The sequence below is a fragment of the Anopheles gambiae genome, chromosome X, assembly GCF_943734735.2.
Source record: "Anopheles gambiae chromosome X, idAnoGambNW_F1_1, whole genome shotgun sequence".
Taxonomy (NCBI): domain Eukaryota; kingdom Metazoa; phylum Arthropoda; class Insecta; order Diptera; family Culicidae; genus Anopheles; species Anopheles gambiae.
Window position 1 is genome coordinate 20,224,861 of NC_064600.1, and position 20,496 is coordinate 20,245,356.

At 50.2% G+C, this 20,496-nt stretch overlaps 3 protein-coding genes across 3 annotated transcripts; 1 reads left to right on the forward strand and 2 right to left on the reverse strand.

The window, feature by feature from the left end:
• Positions 1-2,693: 2,693 nt before the first annotated feature.
• LOC1270527 (rapamycin-insensitive companion of mTOR) lies at positions 2,694-10,178 on the reverse strand. The gene is made up of 6 exons (XM_061663230.1): positions 9,296-10,178; positions 6,733-8,837; positions 6,435-6,623; positions 4,732-6,374; positions 4,575-4,666; positions 2,694-4,468 (listed from the first exon to the last, which is right to left on the reverse strand). The coding sequence occupies exons 1-6, from the start codon at positions 9,339-9,341 to the stop codon at positions 3,063-3,065; spliced, it is 5,481 nt and encodes a 1,826-aa protein (XP_061519214.1). The 5' UTR covers positions 9,342-10,178; the 3' UTR covers positions 2,694-3,062.
• A 1,688-nt stretch (positions 10,179-11,866) lies between these two features.
• On the forward strand, positions 11,867-13,651 carry LOC1270528 (protein LST8 homolog). Its single transcript, XM_003437133.2, has 3 exons — positions 11,867-12,010; positions 12,130-12,275; positions 12,362-13,651. Exons 2-3 carry the CDS (start codon positions 12,159-12,161, stop codon positions 13,241-13,243), a joined length of 999 nt encoding a protein of 332 aa, XP_003437181.1. The 5' UTR covers positions 11,867-12,010; positions 12,130-12,158; the 3' UTR covers positions 13,244-13,651.
• Positions 13,652-14,310: 659 nt separating this feature from the next.
• LOC1270529 (xaa-Pro aminopeptidase ApepP) lies at positions 14,311-17,949 on the reverse strand. The gene is made up of 4 exons (XM_560264.5): positions 17,594-17,949; positions 15,996-17,273; positions 15,600-15,907; positions 14,311-15,130 (listed from the first exon to the last, which is right to left on the reverse strand). Exons 2-4 carry the CDS (start codon positions 17,252-17,254, stop codon positions 14,838-14,840), a joined length of 1,860 nt encoding a protein of 619 aa, XP_560264.5. The 5' UTR covers positions 17,255-17,273; positions 17,594-17,949; the 3' UTR covers positions 14,311-14,837.
• Positions 17,950-20,496: the final 2,547 nt, after the last annotated feature.

The following is a 20,496-nucleotide window of genomic DNA, read 5'->3' on the forward strand; positions in this document are numbered from 1 at the left end:
AACATCACTCTGGAAGGTGTCAATCGAGGCGCGGGGCTAGACAACGACATCTGTGGCACGATCCTCTACCGGTCCCTCCAATTTCTTGGCTTCGCGGATGACATCGACATCATCGGCAGGACAACAGTGTGTGGAAAGTGTGTGAGGCGTACACCCGACTTAATCGCGAAGCAGCAAGAATTGGATTGAGAATCAATGCGACGAAGACGAAGTACCTGCTTGCGGGTGACTCAGACCATCTGAAAAGCAGTGTATTAGTTGACGGCGACAGTCTCGAGGTAGTAAAGGAATTTTGCTATCTCGGGACGGTCGTTACTTTGGACAACGACATCAGCAGCGAAATACGGAAACGCATTGTTCAGGGGAATCGGGCATACTATGGGCTTCAACGACTGCTGAGATCCAGCAGACTTCAAGCCCGCACGAAATGTGAGATATATCGCACATTGATTCGCCCGGTGGTCCTCTATGGACACGAGTCTTGAACCATCCGAACGGAGGATGCAAACGTTCTGGGCGTGTTTAAGCGACGCATCCTCCAGACCGTTTGGCGATGTGTTCGAGCATGGAACTTGAAGGAGAATAATGAACCACGAGCTTGATGAACTGTACGGCGAACCGAGCATCCTGACGGTGGCGAAGGCTGGCAGTATGCGATGGCTGGGCATGGTACGAGGATGCCGGACTCATACCCCACCAAGAAGGTATTCGACACCGGTTTAGGTTCAACAGGTTTAGCGAGACCTGTTAGAGATCGGTTGTCCACAGGGATGGATAGGCTGCTGCCAGGAACCGAGCATCCTGGAGAAAAATTGTTGATCGGGCTATGTCATAAAGACGTGCTCCATCGTAAGCGAGAAAGAGAGATCCAAAAAGAGAGAGAAAGAGACACAGACATAAACACAAAACGGTTGTATATTAATTCCAATTACGATCATCCACAATGCATTTGTTGCCGACGGTATCGATTTCTCGCCATCCCAACTTATTGCTATCGACAACGTGATGCACAGTACACATCTACAATTTTCATACGCCGGCGGCATAGATTTTAGCCCACATGGGAAAAATATAAATATATGTAGACACTCGTTCGATGGCAAAGAAGAAAAAATGAACTGAAACTAACGTACATGCCAAAAAAACGCTACCACAAAAAAATCTACAACACTCCTAGCCAGTGCTGCAAAATGTCATGAGTATCACGAGATTTTCACCAACGAAAACAATGAACATATCCGTGGTAGCTTGATGCTCATTGCTGATGGTCAATAAAAGTGCGTCATGACATGTTGAACACGACATGTGAATTCTTGAGTCCAACGCGATACTCTGACTGACAAGTTTAGCTTAATGCCGGCACAAGCATAATCATGATTTTTTCTGGCTGTGAACAGTGCTGCCAAATGCCACTGTTTCAGTCATTAACAATCATGACTGAAGCGAAGCTCAAATCAGATCACGTACACAACTGAGATGATCAGTGACTATACTCAAACTGTTGGAGAATCAATCACATGCTTGGTGACATTTAGTTTAGCACCCAACTTTTTGTCACTCACTTGGTCACGACATTGTTGTCGGCGATAATCGCAACATTCTTGGAATATACTTGGCGCGTAGGCTCTATTAACAAAATGAGCATGCTTTCTCCCTCTATCTGTTTTGATTATTTGTCGGGACAAACAGAGCGAGAAAACATGCTCATTTTGTTTCTTGGAATCACTCGCACGCAATGCATATCTCCCGTGACCATCGCGATGATCACCGACTGAAAATGTCGCGACCAAGTGATTGAACACGAGTTAGTTGCACACAATGTCACCAAGCATGCGATGGTCGCACCAACTGTTTAAGGCTTATCTTCGCAGTAGAGCTCGTGACGCTGAGATGATTTTGTTTTAGCCAGAATTTTTCATGACTATGTCAGTGAAATTTTGCAAAATTGATCTAAAAAAAAAAGTAAAAAAAAGTCATGATAAAGTGACTGACCAAGCGATGGTCGCAAACATGTCATGAGCATATATTAGTCACACCAATCGTTCTGAGTATCACCTCTGATTATCACAATTAAGTACGTGACGCTGATATCGATTTCGTTTCAGTCAGATTTTTTATGACATTGATAGTGACATTTTGCAGCACTACTCCTAGCAAATTTCTTCTTTTTCTCCTTCTTCTTCTTCTTCTTTTGGCTGAACAACCGTTATCGGTCATGGCCTGCCTGTACCACTTGTGAGGTTGGCTATTCAGAGACTTTTGGATTACCCTCCATAACAGGATAGTCAGTCCCTACTTATGGCAGCTCGGTCTATTTGGGGCTTGAACCAATGACGGGCATGTTGTTAAGTCGTACGAGTTGACGACTGTACTACGAAACCGGCTCTTGCAAATTTCATACTGCTGTTTAAATACAATACAACAGCATCGACTTCGTACAAAAAATCAACATGCTCCCGGTTCTTGGAAAGGTTGGAGATAAACCGTTGTACTCGCAGTAGTATTAATAGGTCCAATAGGAATGCATCCAATACGATGTATCGCAGAATAAATAAGCGCGCACGTGGTGGAAGGAGGTATTGAACAGATAGCATAGTCGTTTCCTACAGCTAACGTATCTTTGGAATTGCTCCAACTTCAATGGAATGATCTGGTCCCTCTATTTCGTTTTTTAATTGATAACGATCATGGCCTTGTAATAGAATAGTATGCAATGTATATTTCAAAAATAATCAAATCTAGTAAATTTACTCGAACATTTCAAAGTGCCTCTATCTAGCTATCCAAGGCTCCTGACTAGACAATGGAGACAGAGTTTCATCCCTCTCTCTTTCTATCTCTTTCTCTCTCTCTCTCTCTCTCTCTCTGCTTCTCTCTCTCTCTTTCTATCTCTCTCTTTCTCTCTCTTTCTATTTATCTTTCTTTCTCTGTCTCCTTTCTCTTTATCTCTTCCTGTTTTTCTCTCTACACCTGTCTTTTCTTTTCTATATCTTTCTATTTTCTCTCTCTATCTCTCTCACCAAGTTTTTTTTTTCTTTCTCTTTCTCTCTCTCTTTACATTTTTACTTGTTCTTCATGAGGGTTGCCTCCGATTTGGACGACTTGAGCCTTAACCGCTGCTCGCAGAACAGATTACCGAAGGTGGCCGATGCGCCCGGTAATGCCTGCATCGGGCTGGTCACGGCGGACACACTGCCAGTGCTGATGAACGAGGCTGACGAGCTGCTGGCGGACAAGGGTAAAGTCGATGCAGGGTGCGTCCCAGTCGGTGTTGTCGGCGAGAAGTCGTGTTTCTTGCTTCGGTCCCGGATTGGAAATTTGTTTCGTGAGCAGCTTAGGTCCAGTTCGAGCGTGTTGAACCGGGGTCGCGTACTGGCCGTCTCACCAGCGCTGCAGCTTTGCGCTCCAATTGAACGTGGTCGATGGGCAACGGTAGGCGGGAGCGTGGTAGATGAGGAGGAAACGGTGGTGGGTTCACTTAAGCGCATGGTGACTTCTTCTTCGGCCGGCTGCCGGGTCGGGGGTGGCTCGGGCACAACAATTGTAGTCCGTGCCTTTGGCAGCTTCGGCGTGGACGACATTTCGTCCAGATTTTCTACGCTCGCCTCGTGCACACTGGCGAGCGGTGGTGAGCGAAGAAGAAAGGCGACGCCACCGGCGAGCGGCGGCCCCTTGCTCGGCACCGCCGACGGTGGGAGATTCTGCGTTTGGATCTGGAGCGGGGTGTTGAGTGCTTTGGCAGTGGTTGCGGCTAACATGAGTTGTGGCTGCTGTTGGTGCTGCTGCTTACCACTCGTGGCGCCATCGGTCATTGATTGATTGCCGGTCCCTAAAAAGTCGAGATCCAGGAACAGCTCCTGCAGGAAGCGGCGCGAACCGAGCCGGTACGTGTTGCAGCCGAGCAGCTGGCACACCTCCGAGTACAGGCAAACGTTCTGGAAGGCGGTCGGGTGAGACTGTTTTAAATCAAGCAGGACGCTGCGGGATTGCTTGCTCCACACTGGGTTCGCCATACGCTGCACGTGCCGCAGCACGTTATTGGCGATCGTTTCGTCTAACGGGGGTCGGTCAATAGCGTCGACCGCCAGGTTCCAGCTCTCCTCCGGACGCTTGCTCCGGCAACAACGGACGCATTGGGAGCGGTTGTGCATGGCGTACGACCACCACTGCGGCTGACCGTCCTCCGTAGTGTCGTGGGGATTCGCATTGTGTTGGGAGGAAGACGAGGGCGAATTGAACGACGAATGGGCTGACGCAAAGCCCTTTGCCTCGCACTCGTAATCAACCACAATGCCTTCGTGCACCTCTGGATCGGTTTTGACCCGCGCCTTTGTCACCTGCATCGATCTTCCCGTGTTTTTGGTTCGCGTTTTGGAGCGATCTAGCTGTACCAGCGATCCGAGCGCCAGTGAGCGACGTTTCTCTAGCTCTGGGAACAGCTCCATTATGTCTAGCGGGAAACAAATTCCTGAGAGGAGGGCAATGAAAAAAAAGAGCAACGGAAAGGGGAGTTTTTATTTTACTCGGACACCGATTGGAATGGTTCGTGTCGTGTTCTAGCTTAACTCTCTTACCGATAAAACAAGGTCCTTGCGTATTTGACTTGGTGGGGTGAAATGAAGGTTTCATCTTAACGCTGGGATGTCCATCCTCGCTTAAAGAGTAGCTAGAAAGATTTAAAAGAAACGAATGAATCCCCATGTGCGTACCGCTTTCTACTGTTCAACTTACTGCTGTAAACTGAGACGATGGTATTTGCGATCGAGACTGCGAATCTTGGCACTGGACTCGCTCGGTTCGATAAACATAGGAGTGCGGAAGGAAAAAAACAGCCGCTCACTGCCGTCCAGCAGCTGCTGCACATCCTCCGGATCGGTCATATCCGCAGACGAGCTGGAGAGCAAGGGTCGTCGCACGTGGAACAGATGCCGATGGTGCTTGCGACCACTGATGACCTCCCGCTCGACGCTGCCCGGGTGTGAGCTACCAGGTATGGGCGAAAGCTCCCCTGTCACCGAGACCAGACAGGAGGAGGCCGGAAAGGACATGCTGTTGGCTGTGCTGTCGTCTTCGGTCGAAGCGAAGCTGTGTCGCCGTCGCCCGGGGCCCTCGCAGTCGCTCTCGTTGCTGGCGCTCGATGCGGACACCGCCGTTTCCCAATAGTTCGGCTCCGTCACCGGCCAGTGGGTGTTGCGGTCGTGCCGCACCGCCACCCAACCCATCGTACGCAGCGCGTCGGCACCCTGGGCCGTGCTCGCCACCAGACAGAGCCCACCGAGTGCGGTCGCCCGGATCGAGTACACGTCCGCACTACGCACCAGCTGCACCACATGGGCCAGCAGCCACGGTACGTGCTCAGTGAAGTACTCGATAGCTTCCTTGCTGGTGCAGGCATGCATCAGGGCCCACAGTGCCGCCTTCAGCCGCAGGCAGTCGCGCTCGTTACTGCACTGGCTCGCTCGGACCCGCTCCGCTAGTTCCAGCAGCCGGCCGTGCGTCAGCAGCTGTGAGAAACCTTTGCTCGTTTGCACCAGCTGCCCGTACAGATGCGGGGCGAGGTTCGGGGCGCCAGCGCCCCCACTCTCACCCGGGGAACCGCTTGCCACGTGCCGTCTGCTGTACGTACCGTCCTCCGTACGTATATGCTGGGTCAGGTGGGCGTGCGTGTCCGCCTCGACCAGCAGCACGTACTCCTCGTTGTACACCGCGACCCACTGCTCGAGCTCGCGCACCGTGTGTGCCTCGGGATGGAAGATTCCGCGCGGGATCGAGTAGAAGCGCATCATCACCATCTTGCCGCGATGGCCGAGCTTGTCCAGCCGGGGCCAGAAGTGTGCCAGCTCCTCCAGGTAGGCCCGCTCGTAGCACGCCTCCTCGAGCAGCTCGAGCGCTGCCGTCTGGACGCAGCGAGCCTGGCCGTCTCCGAGCATGGCCGCGACCAGCTTCAGCATCAGCTGTATGCCCCACACCTCGAAGTTGGGCAGCCGGGCGCGGAGAAGCACGCGCAGCATCTGCGTTGCGTACAGGCGCGCCTTTGGCGACGGGTGCCGCAGCAGCGCCTTCGCCAGTATGACACGCGGCTCGCCTTCGAGGCTGTAGTCCAGCCCGGACACGATTAGCTTCACGTAGCACAGGTGATTCGTCTTGAGCACGATCGTGGACAGCTCCTTGAACACGTCGGTGTTGCGCAGTATCTCGAGACCGCCCTCCGTCCGACACATGCGCCCAATGAACAGGAAGTAGTGCTGGCACATCGTGCCGGTCATGTGCAGCGGACTGAACAGACACTCGTGCGCGGACTTTTTCGCGTGAATTGCTAGCAGCTGCCGGCTGATGTCGGTGAACAGATCGGTCAGGATGCGTATGTACTCGAGCTGGAAACACAGGGGGGTTATGTTAGTTCAAGAGCTCGATCAAAGCCCTTCCGAGCTTACCTCCGTCGATTGAAGCATCGCATCGATCAGCTCCAGCCCAGCTGTTACGTATGCTGGCATCTGCCGGTTGCTGTTGAGATGCGCAAAGTCTTGGTGCGAGAAGCGGTTGTTGCTCGGCTTGAAGTAGTCCACAATCCGGCGCACAAAGCGTGTATTCTGTTCGTCTAGCTTCGTGCCCAACAAGTCCGACTGAAAAGAACAATCATCAAGCGATATTAAATAACCGTATCTTGCCGCTAAACTCCCAACACTATGCTACCACACACACACACACACACACACACACACACACACACACCCGCAGTATCGTGATGATAATGTCCCAGTCCCACAGGTTGGCATCCTTCACCGAGAGCACCCTCGATTCCTTCAGCAACCGGTCGCCCTCGGTAATGCTGGCCCACAGCTGCTGCAGCATGTTGCGCTTGGACGACCGTTTCATCGAACCGGTGCGGCTGGTGGTGCGCGACACGTCCCGCAAAAAACCGTCGTAGTTGGCGCTCCACTCGTACGCACCGCCACCGCCGCTGCCGCCACTACTGTTCATGAAGATGTTCCCGAACAGTCCACCGAACGTGCCACCGGCCGAACCGCTGCCGATGCCGCCACCGCTCGAGCTGCTCGAATCGTGCCGCGACCGCTTCAGCCCATCCAGCGTGCCGTACTTGAATGCACTGGCTACGCCGCCCACCCCCAACGGGCTGCCCTGCCCTCCGGCGACTCGCACCGGTGCAACGAGCTCGCGACGAAACGCACGGGTGTTAATCAGCTCGCCGCTCTGGATGATGCAGTCGAGGTACAGACTGCAGCTGGCCGGTCGGTTCTGCAGCATCAGGTGATGCTGCTGCAGTGCGGTGATGGCCGCCCGCGCCTGATGGTTCCCCTCGATGGCGCGGGCCACCAGCATCGGCAGGGTGGCGGTAGGCGTCCGGGCACACAGCTCCGCCGGCAGCAGACAGTGCAGCTGGTGGGTGATGCGGGCTAGCAGTATCGTCGCCCGGACCGAGATGAGCGTGTCGCTCGAGACGATGACCTCGATCAGCGCGTTCAGCAGCCCGTTCTCGACAAAGCAGTAGAGCAGCAGGGCGAGATGGATTTCGCACAGGTTCGGGACGGCCCCGGCCAGGCTCGGCAGGATCGCAATGCCTTCCGCCGCGACGAAGCCCTCGTGCAGGCGCCACGCGTCCTGATATTCGGCCGGGTCCACCGCCGCCATCGCGACCGAGTACTCGTCGGTCCACACCGGCTGCGGCAGCCCGATCAGCTCGTACAGCAGATCCAGCACCACCTTCCGAATCTCGAGCTGGTTCAGGTAGAGGATATCGATGAAGGCGCGCAGCCCGGACGGTCGGTGCGGGTCGCAGAACTCGATCGTGCCGGCCCAGGACCGCAGCACTGACAGCAGCGCCAACCGGCTGCAGGTGAAGCGCAGATCCCGCGCGTCCTTGTTCCGGTCGAGGATGCCGATGCGGTACGTAAAGTCGCAGTACGGTGCGGCGAAGCAATCCAACCGCACGCCCGCAATGTCGCGCGTCTGGGGCCACTCGAGCAGGTACAGCAGCACACCGCACAGGCTCTCGGCGATGCGCGGGCTGTGGCATTCCAGCACGCTGCGCGTAATTACGCCCACACCGCCACACTCGATCAGCAGCAGCGGATTCAGTACACCAACTTCGCACAAAGTCGCCAGACAGCAGCGCAGCAGCCGATCCTCTCCACCAGATCCTCCCACGCCCGAATGTGCACCTCCTGCGCCCGCTCCTGCTGCTCCTGGAACGCCGCCGCCGCCGCCGCCGCCGCCTCCTCCAGCACCTCCGCCAGGTCCTGCGGATCCGGCCATGCCGCCTGCGCCACTTTCGCACAGTGCGACCAGGCAGCGTACGAGGGCCGGTTGCAGCTCCTCCGGTGCGACCACCAGCATCCTACGCACCAGCTTTAGCGCCTGCAGCCGCTCCTCCCCATTCCGCAGCATCACGTCCAGGCTGCGGCAGACGAGATGCGGCAGCTGTAACCGGTTAAACTCGCGCAGATCGCTCGGCGCTAGCAGCAGGCGGCGCATCACCCGGAGCGCACCAGCCCGTATTTGGGGCAGCGGGTGAACGAGACTGCGTGCCACACAGCAAACCCACTGCTGCACCGCATACCCAAGACAAGCGTCCCGCTCGGCCGCAAGCAGCCCGACCGACCGGCCTGGCGGCTGGATCGCCGGCTCGAGCGAGGCACCACTGTCCAGGCCGGCGTCGCGCTTCCACCGGTCGATCAGCTTCGCCAGCCCATTCAACAAGCTGAGCCGCTTGTTCACGGTCGTGTGAGGCGAACAGAGCCCGCCATAGATATCGACCGCATTTTCCCGCAGTGACTTGTCCATGTCCAGTCGGTAGCAGTCTTCCGGTGCGGGGCGATCTACAAAAAAACGGAAACGATAAGTGGCGCACAGTGTACATAAAGAAAAAAAAAGATGTATCATTCAATTGGAAAACAGCTGAATGTTTCAGAAAATAGCGGATGGGGTAGGGCGCAACGAAAACAGGAATGAGATTGCAATTAGGTGGTTGGTTATTTTTAATCCTGGTAGACTGAGGCTAACTGTTGAAAAACATACAACACACAAAGGAGTGGGACACGCGTTCGGCTGGGGGATTCCGATCCGAAAGCATTCTTTCCTCCCCGTACGGACCGCCGCCCCTGTAAACCTCCTGAACTGATTGTTTGTTTTGTTTTTGCGATTGGTCACTGAACTCCCACACTGCGCACAGGGGGCGCACGCGGGGCGCGGAGGATGTGTTCATATGACCTTTCAACCAGTCAGACCTGTAATGATAGGATCAAGGGTGTGAAGGAGGTAGTAAACATTCACTCACTTTTTTGCCTTAAGCTTCGCCGGATCATCCAGCTGGACATGGCCATTTTGAGGATGTGTGTTTGTGTGTTTGTGAGGATGCTACTAATGGGCCACTCTACCGTGACGCGCTCGCTATCAATGCCCCCGCTATTGTTCGGACTGCCAATGTAAAGCTTCCTCGCGTTCCCGTGCGTCCCCTCCCCGGTCGGACGTTTCGGGATTTATTTTCGTCTCGCGTAACGCTGATGGACGATGAGTTTTGTTGATGGGCGCAGCGATTGGTGGCGGTTGCCTCGCTAGGCAAACAACCCCGGGGATCGCACTTCACGGTTCGGTCACGACCTTCGGCACACTATATGCCACACCACCTCCGACGGTCGGCGACGCAAGATGGTTTTTGATCGACGCGCCCCCTCTACCCCGTACGGCCTAGTCTTTTCTCGATCGCACGTAAGGTTGACTGTTGCTGCTACCTGATCGATTGCATTGCAGGATTCGTTCTTTCGAAAGATATTCACACACACAGACGCACGCTTGGATTTACACCCGACGCACACCTCCGCGGGCCACAATCAAAATAACCGACGCTCACCAACGGAGCAGGGGATGCCCGGTCCGAACTGACATCAGAGCCCCGCGTGGCGCGGTAGAAGCAATGAAGCGGCCGAGAGGTGCTGGGTGGTGGGTTTGATGTACACTTTTATGTTCCCACGCGCACCTGGTCGAAGATATTCCGTGCGTCTTTGTGGTGAGTGAACGTAACTAGTGCTTTTCCTTTTCTTTGCTTTTCTTCTTTGCTTTCACCACTGCTTGTGTCTAGACAAAACGGGGGCCTAATTCGTCTCCCTCTCGGTCCGCTTGTTGTTTGGCAAGTGGTTACGCGGAACCTTACAACTGATGCGACATTTTCCGACGGCTGTCAATTCCTGTTTTTAGGGTGACCAGATCAAAGTGTATCAATATGAGAAGCAAGGTCAAGATCTATGTATGTACGAGGTCAAATATTAGATGATATGTCGCAGGGAATACAGTGGAACGTCGATTATCCGGGCAGTACGGGACCGGGCGTTTGCCGGTTAATTGATTTGCACGGATAATGGTCCAAGAAATGTCAAATTCATATAAAAATTAAAAAAAAATCCACTAATTTTATGATTAATTCACCTTGAATCAATCGATAAATCGTTAGTATAATATTATTTTAATCAATAACTATAGGTTTAACCACTGTTCATGAACAAAAATAAATTTCGAAAACACCACTAGACACTACAGAGCTGCACAAAAACCTGGTTGCCCGATTGACTATCGCAGCAATTTTCGCTGTACGTTTGAACAGCTGTCACATTTATGCGCACGGTTAAGCCGCCCGCCGGATAATCGACGTTCTACTGTATTTAAGTATAAACTGGGTACATGACCAACTATAACGACATCAAACATAATTTCCGAGTGATTCTGTAAGTTTAAGGGAAGTTTAAGGCTCCAATTTAAGGGAATTTGCTCGAATTCCCGATTATTCTTGCTCCAATAACGTCACACAAAATTAGCTTTTGTTTTTCATTAAAAACTATAGATAGGAATGAAAAATGAGCTCGACAGTATCGTCCATCGATAAAAGAAAGTCTAATTTACGAACACACCAAATCTTGGCGCTTTTAACACACTTGATCACACACAAATCCACAATTTCAATCGTATCGAGTAGTAATCGAGCAGATATACGAAAAGAATTTCGAGCAAATGTCACTTGGGAACCCCGATTTTAGAACACAAAAATGTCAATTGGGAAATTTTACGCTAGATAAGCCTGACAAAGATTTAATTTTGATTGTTGTAAAAAAAATGCACGATACGTATAGTAATAACCATTTATTTAAAAAAAATATAATAGTCGTTTCACAGACCACGTCTGTTCACGCCACGGGCCGCAGGTTGGAGATCGCAGGCACTAATTACCGAATCGAATACCAAAAGCTGGCCCTAGACCAAGGTGGATTTAAAATTATCAGGTGGTGGACTCTAGTGCATTTTGACAATTAGTCATTTGACGTAAGGTCCCCAGGATTCGAACTTAGTTTACATTTATTAAATTTGTTCATATAATTTATCTACCCCATTTTTTCGATTAAATATTCTTTAAAAATTTATTTTGGACTTTGCGAGTTCTTATTTAACATTAAAATATAGATCAAAGTGAGTTATTTTGTGTTATTCCGTGAATTTATTCTATAAATCATTGTGTCTTCGACATTTTTGATGATAAAAACTAAGAAATCATTATTTTTTTCAATTTTCACATTAATTCCTCATTATCTACGAGCCGCATGGACAATGTTCGTGAGATTAGAACTCTTACATACATGATTTTAAATTTCGTGCATAAACAAATCATCAATTTGTTTGTTAACAAATCTCATTTTTTCGATAAAATCAATAGACACACAAAAATGTACATAATAACAAAGAAATCTGTTCTATTTGCTAAGCTTTGTATGCGGAAACCAATGGTTAACGGTTTTAAAATGACGTAAAGTCCCTCAACTATGGCGACCCCCCAAAGGCCCTTATCCACCACCTGATATTTTTAATCCACCTTGGTTTACACCAGAAATTTACGCCTCGAATGTCGTCCGTATTACGCGAAACAAATAAAGGGGAATAGACCGCTCCTGTTTTCGAGTTTTTCGGGCAATATTCCAACCCCGCATCCGAAAACGAATCTAAGGAATTGGTTGGTAGTGCGGATGTCCGCGAGGATGTAGTTTTGGGTGACGCGCAAACTACTGGAGCGAAAATTTTATGTCCGAATATTCTTCTACTTCCACTCAAACGCACTATCAACACGCTTAGAACGATTTGCCGAACTGTTCAACGCCAGCATGACGGGTGATTTGATCAATGAGCCGATTTTGGTAACCGGCAGCTACGACCACACGATACGGGTATGGCACCCGTACACAAGCCAATGTATACGCAACATGCAGCATGTAGACTCGGTAGGTAGCGTAGCTGAACTACTCTGCAATTATTTCATTTCATTTTCATTGCCACCCCCCTCTCTCCTTCCTTCTTTCGCACGCAGCAAGTGAACGCGCTAGAGATTTCACCAAAGCGCAACATGCTTGTGGCGTGCGGCTACCAACACATCCGGCTGTACGATCTTAACTCAAACTATCCGAACGTCAACTTCGAGGGCGTGACGAAAAACGTGACGAGCGTCGGGTTCCAGGAGGACGGTAAGTGGATGTTTACTGGGGGCGAGGATGGTAAGGTGCGCATCTGGGACATGAATTCTCCCAGCCCGGCCTGCAAGCGTATCTTTGACTGCCAGAGCCCGGTCTACGCGGTCTGCCTGCTGCCGAACCAGGTGGAGCTGCTGATGGCGCACCAGGGCGGAGGCATCTACCTGTGGGACGTTAAGTCCGACCAGCACGACCACCTGCTGCCCGAGGTGGAGTGCTCGATACTGGACGTGGCTGTCAGCCCGAACGGTATGTACATGGCGGCAATCAACAACAAAGGCAGCTGCTTCATCTGGACGCTGACGAGCTGGTCCGGCTTGCCCGACCAGGAGACGCAGCTGACCCGGTCCGAGGCGAAGCTGAAGATACAGGCGCACGACAAGTATGGGCTGCGCTGCAAGTTCAGCCCGGACTCGAACTATCTCGTGACGTGCTCGGGCGACGGCACGGCACGTATATACCGCACCGACACGTGGACACTGCACGCGGAACTGCGCATCGAGCGGTACTGGATGTGGGACGCTGCGTTCAACAACGACTCAAAGTACCTGTTCACTGCCTCATCCGATAGTCTGGCCCGGCTGTGGCGAATCGACACCAAGACGGTCGAGCGCGAGTACACTGGACATCTGAAGGCGGTTACCGCGCTAGCGTTCCGGGATGAGCCAGTGCCCATCAGCACAACCGACGTCACCGGCACGGGGCTATCCTCCACCCACTAGGTCCGGGGGGATCATCCTTTTCCTTCGTATTTTTCTCGTTGTGTATAATAAACCAAATAATATTAACTCACTCCCGTTCCCTTAAAATGCATGTTGTGCCATGCAAAGCAAATCATTACATAGATAGTTTAGGAAAACAGTAAAAAAAAGTGAAAATGCAAAAGATTCGCTTTGTTTTTTTTAACCTTTCACGCCTTGACTCATTACGATTGGCAATTTACGCAGATCGAGCATACCGAACGAACAAATTAAATGCGATTATAAAATACACGGTATGACTCCACTGATTGGGATACGATTGCGTGCCAACTGAGTGAGTCCGTTGTGTTGCTTGCCCCACGGTGAATGTGATGAATAAAAAGGACCCAGGAAAACATTATTCACAAATCTTAGTGATACAAAATGGAATGCATCGCAATGTCTTTGCTTAATTACTCCATGACTACCATGCCAGTGTTTCTTTCTGGTTTCCGTTCAACCATTGCAGGTGCCAACCAGTGAACCACCCAACTAAACAAGAGCAGCAAGCTTATACTGTACAACATACCGTATTTTTTCGTGTATAGTAGTGATGGGAAAATTAAGTTTTTGACGGAATCGATTCCGGCTAGCTCCGAAGTTTTCTGGAATCGATTTCGGATAGTAGGTCCAGAATTGGTTCCGGAATCGGAATTGGGTCCGAAATCTCAGCGTCGGCATTGAAACGGAGTCGGTTTTGGCATCTCCACAAGAACAGGCGTTAGGGTCCAGTGATACTACGTACTCGTAGCCGCAAAGAATCAAAATATACTTCTAAAGGATTCTTTCACATAGAGATTTCCGGACTGATTTCGCTTCTAAAACTTCTTATTTCAATTCAAGAACTGACTCATTCCGGAGCTAATCCCATTTTTGGAGTCATTTGTGATTCCGTTACCGCGTTATTGCGATTCCCAGGTCAATTCCGATTCTGGAAGCGATTCTGATTCCGGAATTGATTTCTAACACTGAATCGGAATCGGGTAGGTCCTTTCGGGATGAGTTTTTTTACTTGTAACTTTACAAAATTCAAAAATAACATATACAACTTTTATCCATGCTATCATTTTGATTCAAATCAAAATTTGATTTATTTTCGTACTTCTAAGACAAGCGAATGGAAGGCCATCAGCGTTTACCATCATATTGTTGGGGTATTTTCTGAGCTTTAGTTTTTGACCTCATGCCTTAAGTGGTTCCTTGATATGAATTTGAATCACCAATTTAAAGAACCAGTGAGATCACTTGTTTATTCAGTTTCCACAACTCTTTCCTTGTGTCTTTGTGGATAGCCATGCACGAGACTGTCTTTGTTTGTGATCGGATGTAATGTCTCAGGTGTAATCGAAAAGTAACTACCCGTGCATAACACGACCCCCTGAATCTGATTTTGGCCTTTTCCGACCTCAAAGTGGGTCGTTGTACACGCCAAAGTACGGTATTATCGGCTGCACACGTTTGTCGCTTCTCGTGCGCTTGGAAGCCAGTGACTCAGGCGCTGGCCATCCCTATGCTCGTTACTCGCCTGCCCTACACATGCACTTTTGCCAATCGCCCCCTTCCCTTCCTGCGCTTTTTATATAGCCTTCGTTTCACGCTCTAGCCAGGCGAGCGTGTCCAGATCGTTTGTTTCGCGTAGAAGAGGCCCAAGCGTATCGAGCACAGTTTGATGGTACGCATTCAAATGGTCGCGCTCCTTCGCAGTCAGCAGTGTGACATCAATCAGCCGCGTCTGGATCGGACACATGGTTATCGTGCGGAAGGTGAGTGCGCCGCGCCCATCAAAGTTGGTACCCACATTGGCCGTCACCACCTGCACGATGTCCTCGATGCGAATACCAAACTGGCCGTCCTTGTAGTAGCCGGGTTCTGGGAGTGAGAATGCTGTTACTCAAACCTGCTCACCGCAATAAGTAGCCGTGTGTGTGTGTGTGTGTGTGTGTGTGTGTGTGTGTGTGTGTGTGTGTGTGTGTGTGTGTGTGTGTGTGTGTGTGTGTGTGTGTGTGTGTGTGTGTGTGTGTGTGTGTGTGTGTGTGTGTGTGTGTGTGTGTGTGTGTGTGTGTGTGTGTGTGTGTGTGTGTGTGTGTGTGTGTGTGTGTGTGTGTGTGTGTGTGTGTGTGTGTGTGTGTGTGTGTGTGTGTGTGTGTGTGTGTGTGTGTGTGTGTGTGTGTGTGTGTGTGTGTGTGTGTGTGTGTGTGTGTGTGTGTGTGTGTGTGTGTGTGTGTGTGTGTGTGTGTGTGTGTGTGTGTGTGTGTGTGTGTGTGTGTGTGTGTGTGTGTGTGTGTGTGTGTGTGTGTGTGTGTGTGTGTGTGTGTGTGTGTGTGTGTGTGTAGCTTACCATTGGAAAGGAACATGTTTTCCTCCAGCCCCGGATCGTTCGGCATCAAGCGAATGCCGATACCCATCGGGCCTTCGTGCACGTTGAGGAAGTGGCCGATGCCGTGCCCGGTGCCGTGCCCATAGTCCAATCCAATGTCCCACAATGCCTTTCGCGCGATCGTGTCCAAAAACTGGCCCTTCACCTTGCGCGGGAAGATGGCCGTCCCGAGACTTATCTGCCCCTTGAGCACGTGCGTGAACGCGCGTATCTCTTCCGCCGTCGGCTGCCCGAAATGCATCGTGCGCGTCACATCCGTGGTCCCATCGCTTCGGGTTGCGGAAATATAAACGACAAACAAAACCGAGCAAATCATTACTTGAAGCTTCCCGCCAATCCTTCCAGCCGCTAACTTACAGATACTGAGCGCCGGAATCGCACAGGTAGAGCTCGTTCGCCGTGATGGGGCGGTTCGTTTCTGGCAGCGGATGGTAGTGGATGATGGATCCGTTCGGCCCGGACGCGCTGATCGTCGTGAAGCTCAGCCCTTGGTAGTGTGCCTGCCGGCTGCGCAGCTCCTCCAGTCGGGTCGCCCCACTAATCTCATCCACCGGCGTGCCGTCGGCCATGCAGCGCTCGAGCCACGCAAAGTACTGGCAGAGCGCCACTCCATCCCGCACATGGCAGTCCCGAATGCCCTTCGCTTCCGTTTCGTTTTTGACCGCTTTCATCAGGTTGATCGGTGTGATGTCGTTCAGTCGCCGCTCCTCCGGCACGAGCGCGACCAGCGCGTAGCTCGAGCCGGAGCTAATCCAAACTAACGGTCTGGTGCCGCTGGGCGTGGCCGACGTCGAACTGTTGCCCGCCAGCTCCTGCAGCACCGCGTGCACCTCGCCGTACCCGCGCACCTCCACCGTGACGCCGTTCGCACGAAAGTGGTCTTCCACCTGTGGACGCATCTGGGCCGGATCGATGAACAGGTACAGAGCGTCTGGCGTCACGATCACATACGCGAAGAAGACGGGATTGTAGTCGATGTCGGTGCCGCGCAGGTTCAGCAACCAGGCGATCTCGTCCAAAGCGCTCACGACCAGCACGGACGCCCGCTTGTCCGCGAGCTTCTCGCGCACCGTCGCCAGCTTCTGCGCGATCGTCGCACCGGTGAAAGTCGTGGCGAGCGGCAGCAACGGATTGTGCGGAACGGCCGGCTGCTCTTTCCAGAGCAGATCGATCAGGTTCGGAACGACGGGCTGCAGGGTGCAGCCGGCCGTCTTGAGCGAGGTTTGCAGCGGCATCCAGGCGGCGGCCGTGATCAGGTTCGCATCCACGCCGACTCGCGCACCGGGCTGGAGCGCTTTTGCGAGCCAGGCATCGATCGAGGGCGTTGAGGGCTGGCCGTCCCGCATCAGCGTCCAGTTGGTGTCGAGCTGCTTCGTCGCCTGCTGGTAGTAGCGACCGTCCGTCCAGAGCAGGGCCTCACGTTCGGTAACCACTGCCGTACCGGCGCTACCGTCAAATCCGGACACGAACGCGCGCCGCTCGTCCCGCGCCGCCAGATATTCGCTCTGGTGCGCATCGTTCGACGGGATGATGTACGCGTTGATCGAGCCGAGATTGTTCGGCAGGTTCTTCATCAGATTCCGCAGGGCGGTCAGTACGTCGCCGGTCGGTTTCATCGTGGCCGGGCTGGAATTGCTGGAACAAACCGGTACGTTATTCATGGCGGTTGAAGTGTTACGTGTCGACTGACATCGTCTCGAACTGCATCACCTCCCTGCATCTCCATCGTGGGAGGTGTTGCCGGGTGGGTTGTAGGAAGAGGAGAGCAGGGGAAGAAAGCTATACAATTCAAGTGGCACACGGGTATCAGTTAGACACAAGGCCCTCTGTGATGATGGATTACCCATTATACGCGATATACTCCCTAATACTTCCACCATATCTTATCTGGCAGATGTAAAGGTTTCCTCCCCCGTTCGCTCACCCAGTCCACCAAGAGGGAGTCGCATACATACCCGCACAATTTCTAGAATGATAAGGCAGTTTTCGGTTTATGGGTAGTCGGGAGAGCTTTCCCTTTTCTGCAACTACAATCCGTTCTTCTCGTTAGCCACAGTGCAATTTGGTGGACGATAAGGATTGTTTGTTGAATGAAAAGTGCACGAACCCAACGGAGAGCAGGATGGCTACCAGAAAATGTACGATCATGCACACAAAAAATAACGTACAATAGTAAATAAAACTCCCAATCGCACTGCCAGCAACGATGTTGCCAGCAGAAACGTTATGCGGGTGGGCGGTGGGAAATAAGGTGGATTAAAAATTTCAGGTGGTGGAAAAAGGCCTTTGGGGGGATCGCCATAATTGAGGAACTTTACGTCATTTTAACCGTAGAGTTGGCAACCAGATTTACACACGTAAGTTGGCAACCGGCATACCCGGGTATTCCACATGTTTTGATGCAAAAAATTAACGATTTTCATAGGTAAACAATGTTTTCTATATTTTAATGCTGTAAGCAAGTAATGCCGATCATATATTCTCTCCTATTTCATTTATTAATTAAGTTTTTCCATTTTATTATAAATATAACGGTCAAATTGAAATTTAGAATCGCTTGAATTTGACTCGAAAATAAGCACAATACAAAACGAGGAAGAAGAGAAACGTCATTCTCCATACAAAATGTATGGAATACCCGGGTATGCTGGTTGCCAACTTACGTGGTAAAGTTTAAAAAATTCAAAATAAAATACTTACAGACTGTTTAAAATTAAAATTTATGTACCAAAAAAATCATAAATTAAAAGTTGGGAGGCTACGGAAAATTTCAGGTCAATAAAAGCAATGAATCAAAAGTTATTGCAGTTTAAAGTTTAAAAAAATACCCGGGTATCCGGTTGCCAACTTAAAGGTTAAAACCGTTTAACCAAGGTGGAATGTATAATGAGGTGTAGTTATAGCGCTTTTGGCGATCCCTCCCCTGGGCTCCGATTTTGAGAGATGGTTTTCCGCTTGTATATGCATTGATGGATTGTTTACGTGTTGCATGGTCAATATTTGGTGGAGATCAATTTGGGTGAATATTTTAGTTTATTAGAACACAGTCCGTGATTTGAAATGGAAATTTTTCTTCGAGAACTTGAAGCGTTCGCCAAAAGCGGAAAACTAACTGTCAGTTTTCTTCGTCAATTCTTCTTCCACCTAGCTGTCAAAACGGGCTTATAACTTGACCTGATATCTTTACGGTCCTTGGTATGGAATACCCGGGTATGCTGGGTGCCAACTTACGTGATAAAGTTAAAAAAAAATCAAACTAAAATACTTACAGGCTGTTTAAAATTACAACTTATGCACCAAAAAATCATAAATTAAAAGTTGGGAGGCTACGGAAAATTTCAGGTCAATAAAAGCAATAAATCAAAACTTATTGCAGTTCGAAGTTGAAAAAAATACCCGGGTATCCGGTTGCCAACTTATGCAGCGCTCTAGCAGCAATCGAACACGACATCGAACATGAAAAATATATGGGATTTGACATGTTCGATTTGATAAACAACAAATCGAACATGTCAAATCCCATACATTTTTCATGTTCGATGTCTTGTTCGATTGCTGCTAGAGCGCCGGGTTAAAGTTTAAACCAAGGTGGATTAAAAATATCAGGTGATGGATTTGGGCCTTTGGGGGGTCGCCATAGTGGAGATCAACCAAATATTGACCATGCAAAACGTAAACAATCCATCAATACATATACAAGCGGAAAACCATCTCTCAAAATCGGAGCCCAGGGGGGGGGATCGCTAAAAGCGCTATAACTACACCTCATTATACATTCCACCTTGCCCTAGACACTACAGAGCTGCACAAGAAACTGGTTACCCAATTGACTATCGCTGCAAACTTTCTCCGCACGTATGATCAGCTGTCAGATTTATGCGCACGGTTAAGCCGCCCGCCGGTTAATCCGTCCCCGGATAATCGACGTTCTACTGTATAACCGTAGCAATAGACGATGCGCATTCTCAGATTGCGCATATATTTATCTGTCAAACGGGTCGATTTGATATATTTATTTGTCAAAAAAAATTTATATATCTCGGACATATAATCTTGAAAATTTATGCGCAATCTTGGCGCAATCTGAAAATGTATGGAAATGACGTTTATAGCTCAGGGTTGGCTTCGCGAAATGACTTGTTTTGATAAAACGAATATACAGGCGGTCCCCGAGATACACGGTACCTCTTATACGCGGATTCGGAGATACGCGGTTTTCTAAATTTGACAATTCTTTGAGCAAATTGTACTGATTTGACACATCAATTGCAAATTGCCAAATAATTTCCGTTTTAATCGAATGTTAAAAACTATTTAAAAAGGTTTAAAACAGTTATATTCAGTCAGAATAATATCAAATAATTCATAAAGTGATCAAAACCACCCCTTACTTGCAAAATTACACGAAAATTAGTGATATTTTAGCTGGAAATCACGAGATTCGACTTACGCGGAAATTCGAGATACGCGGTATTTTGCGGCCGTTTTCGGTCCCCATTAACCGTGTATCTCGGGGACCGCCTGTATGCGCAGTCTGAGATTGCGCATCGTGCAAGGACCGTAAAGATATCAGGTAAAGTTATATGCCCGTTTTGACAGCTAGGTGGAAGAAGAATCGACGAGGAAAACTGACAGTTAGTTTTCCGCGTTTGGCGAACGCTTCAAGTTCTCGAAGATAAAAATCCATTTTAAATCACGGACTGTGTTCTAATAAACTAAAATATTCACCCAAATTGATCTCCACCAAATATTGACCATGCAAAACGTAAACAATCCATCAATACATATACAAGCGGAAAACCATCTGTCAAAATCGGAGCCCAGGGGAGGGATCGCCAAAAGCGCTATAACTACACCT

Excerpts from the sequence above, each read along its gene's own strand:
- LOC1270527 (XM_061663230.1), bottom strand. The coding sequence starts at position 9,341 with ATGGCCATGTCCAGCTGGATGATCCGGCGAAGCTTAAGGCAAAAAA. Across the intron at positions 8,838-9,295 it reads GCGAAGCTTAAGGCAAAAAA|ATCGCCCCGCACCGGAAGAC; the intron begins GTGAGTGAATGT and ends GTTTTTTTGTAG. Across the intron at positions 4,667-4,731 it reads CATCGTCTCAGTTTACAGCA|CTACTCTTTAAGCGAGGATG; the intron begins GTAAGTTGAACA and ends AAATCTTTCTAG.
- LOC1270529 (XM_560264.5), bottom strand. The coding sequence starts at position 17,254 with ATGAAACCGACCGGCGACGTACTGACCGCCCTGCGGAATCTGATGAAG. Across the intron at positions 15,908-15,995 it reads GATTCCGGCGCTCAGTATCT|CGATGGGACCACGGATGTGA; the intron begins GTAAGTTAGCGG and ends CGCAACCCGAAG. Across the intron at positions 15,131-15,599 it reads AAACATGTTCCTTTCCAATG|AACCCGGCTACTACAAGGAC; the intron begins GTAAGCTACACA and ends TCTCACTCCCAG.
- LOC1270528 (XM_003437133.2), top strand. The coding sequence starts at position 12,159 with ATGACGGGTGATTTGATCAATGAGCCGATTTTGGTAACCGGCAGCTAC. Across the intron at positions 12,276-12,361 it reads ACATGCAGCATGTAGACTCG|CAAGTGAACGCGCTAGAGAT; the intron begins GTAGGTAGCGTA and ends TTTCGCACGCAG.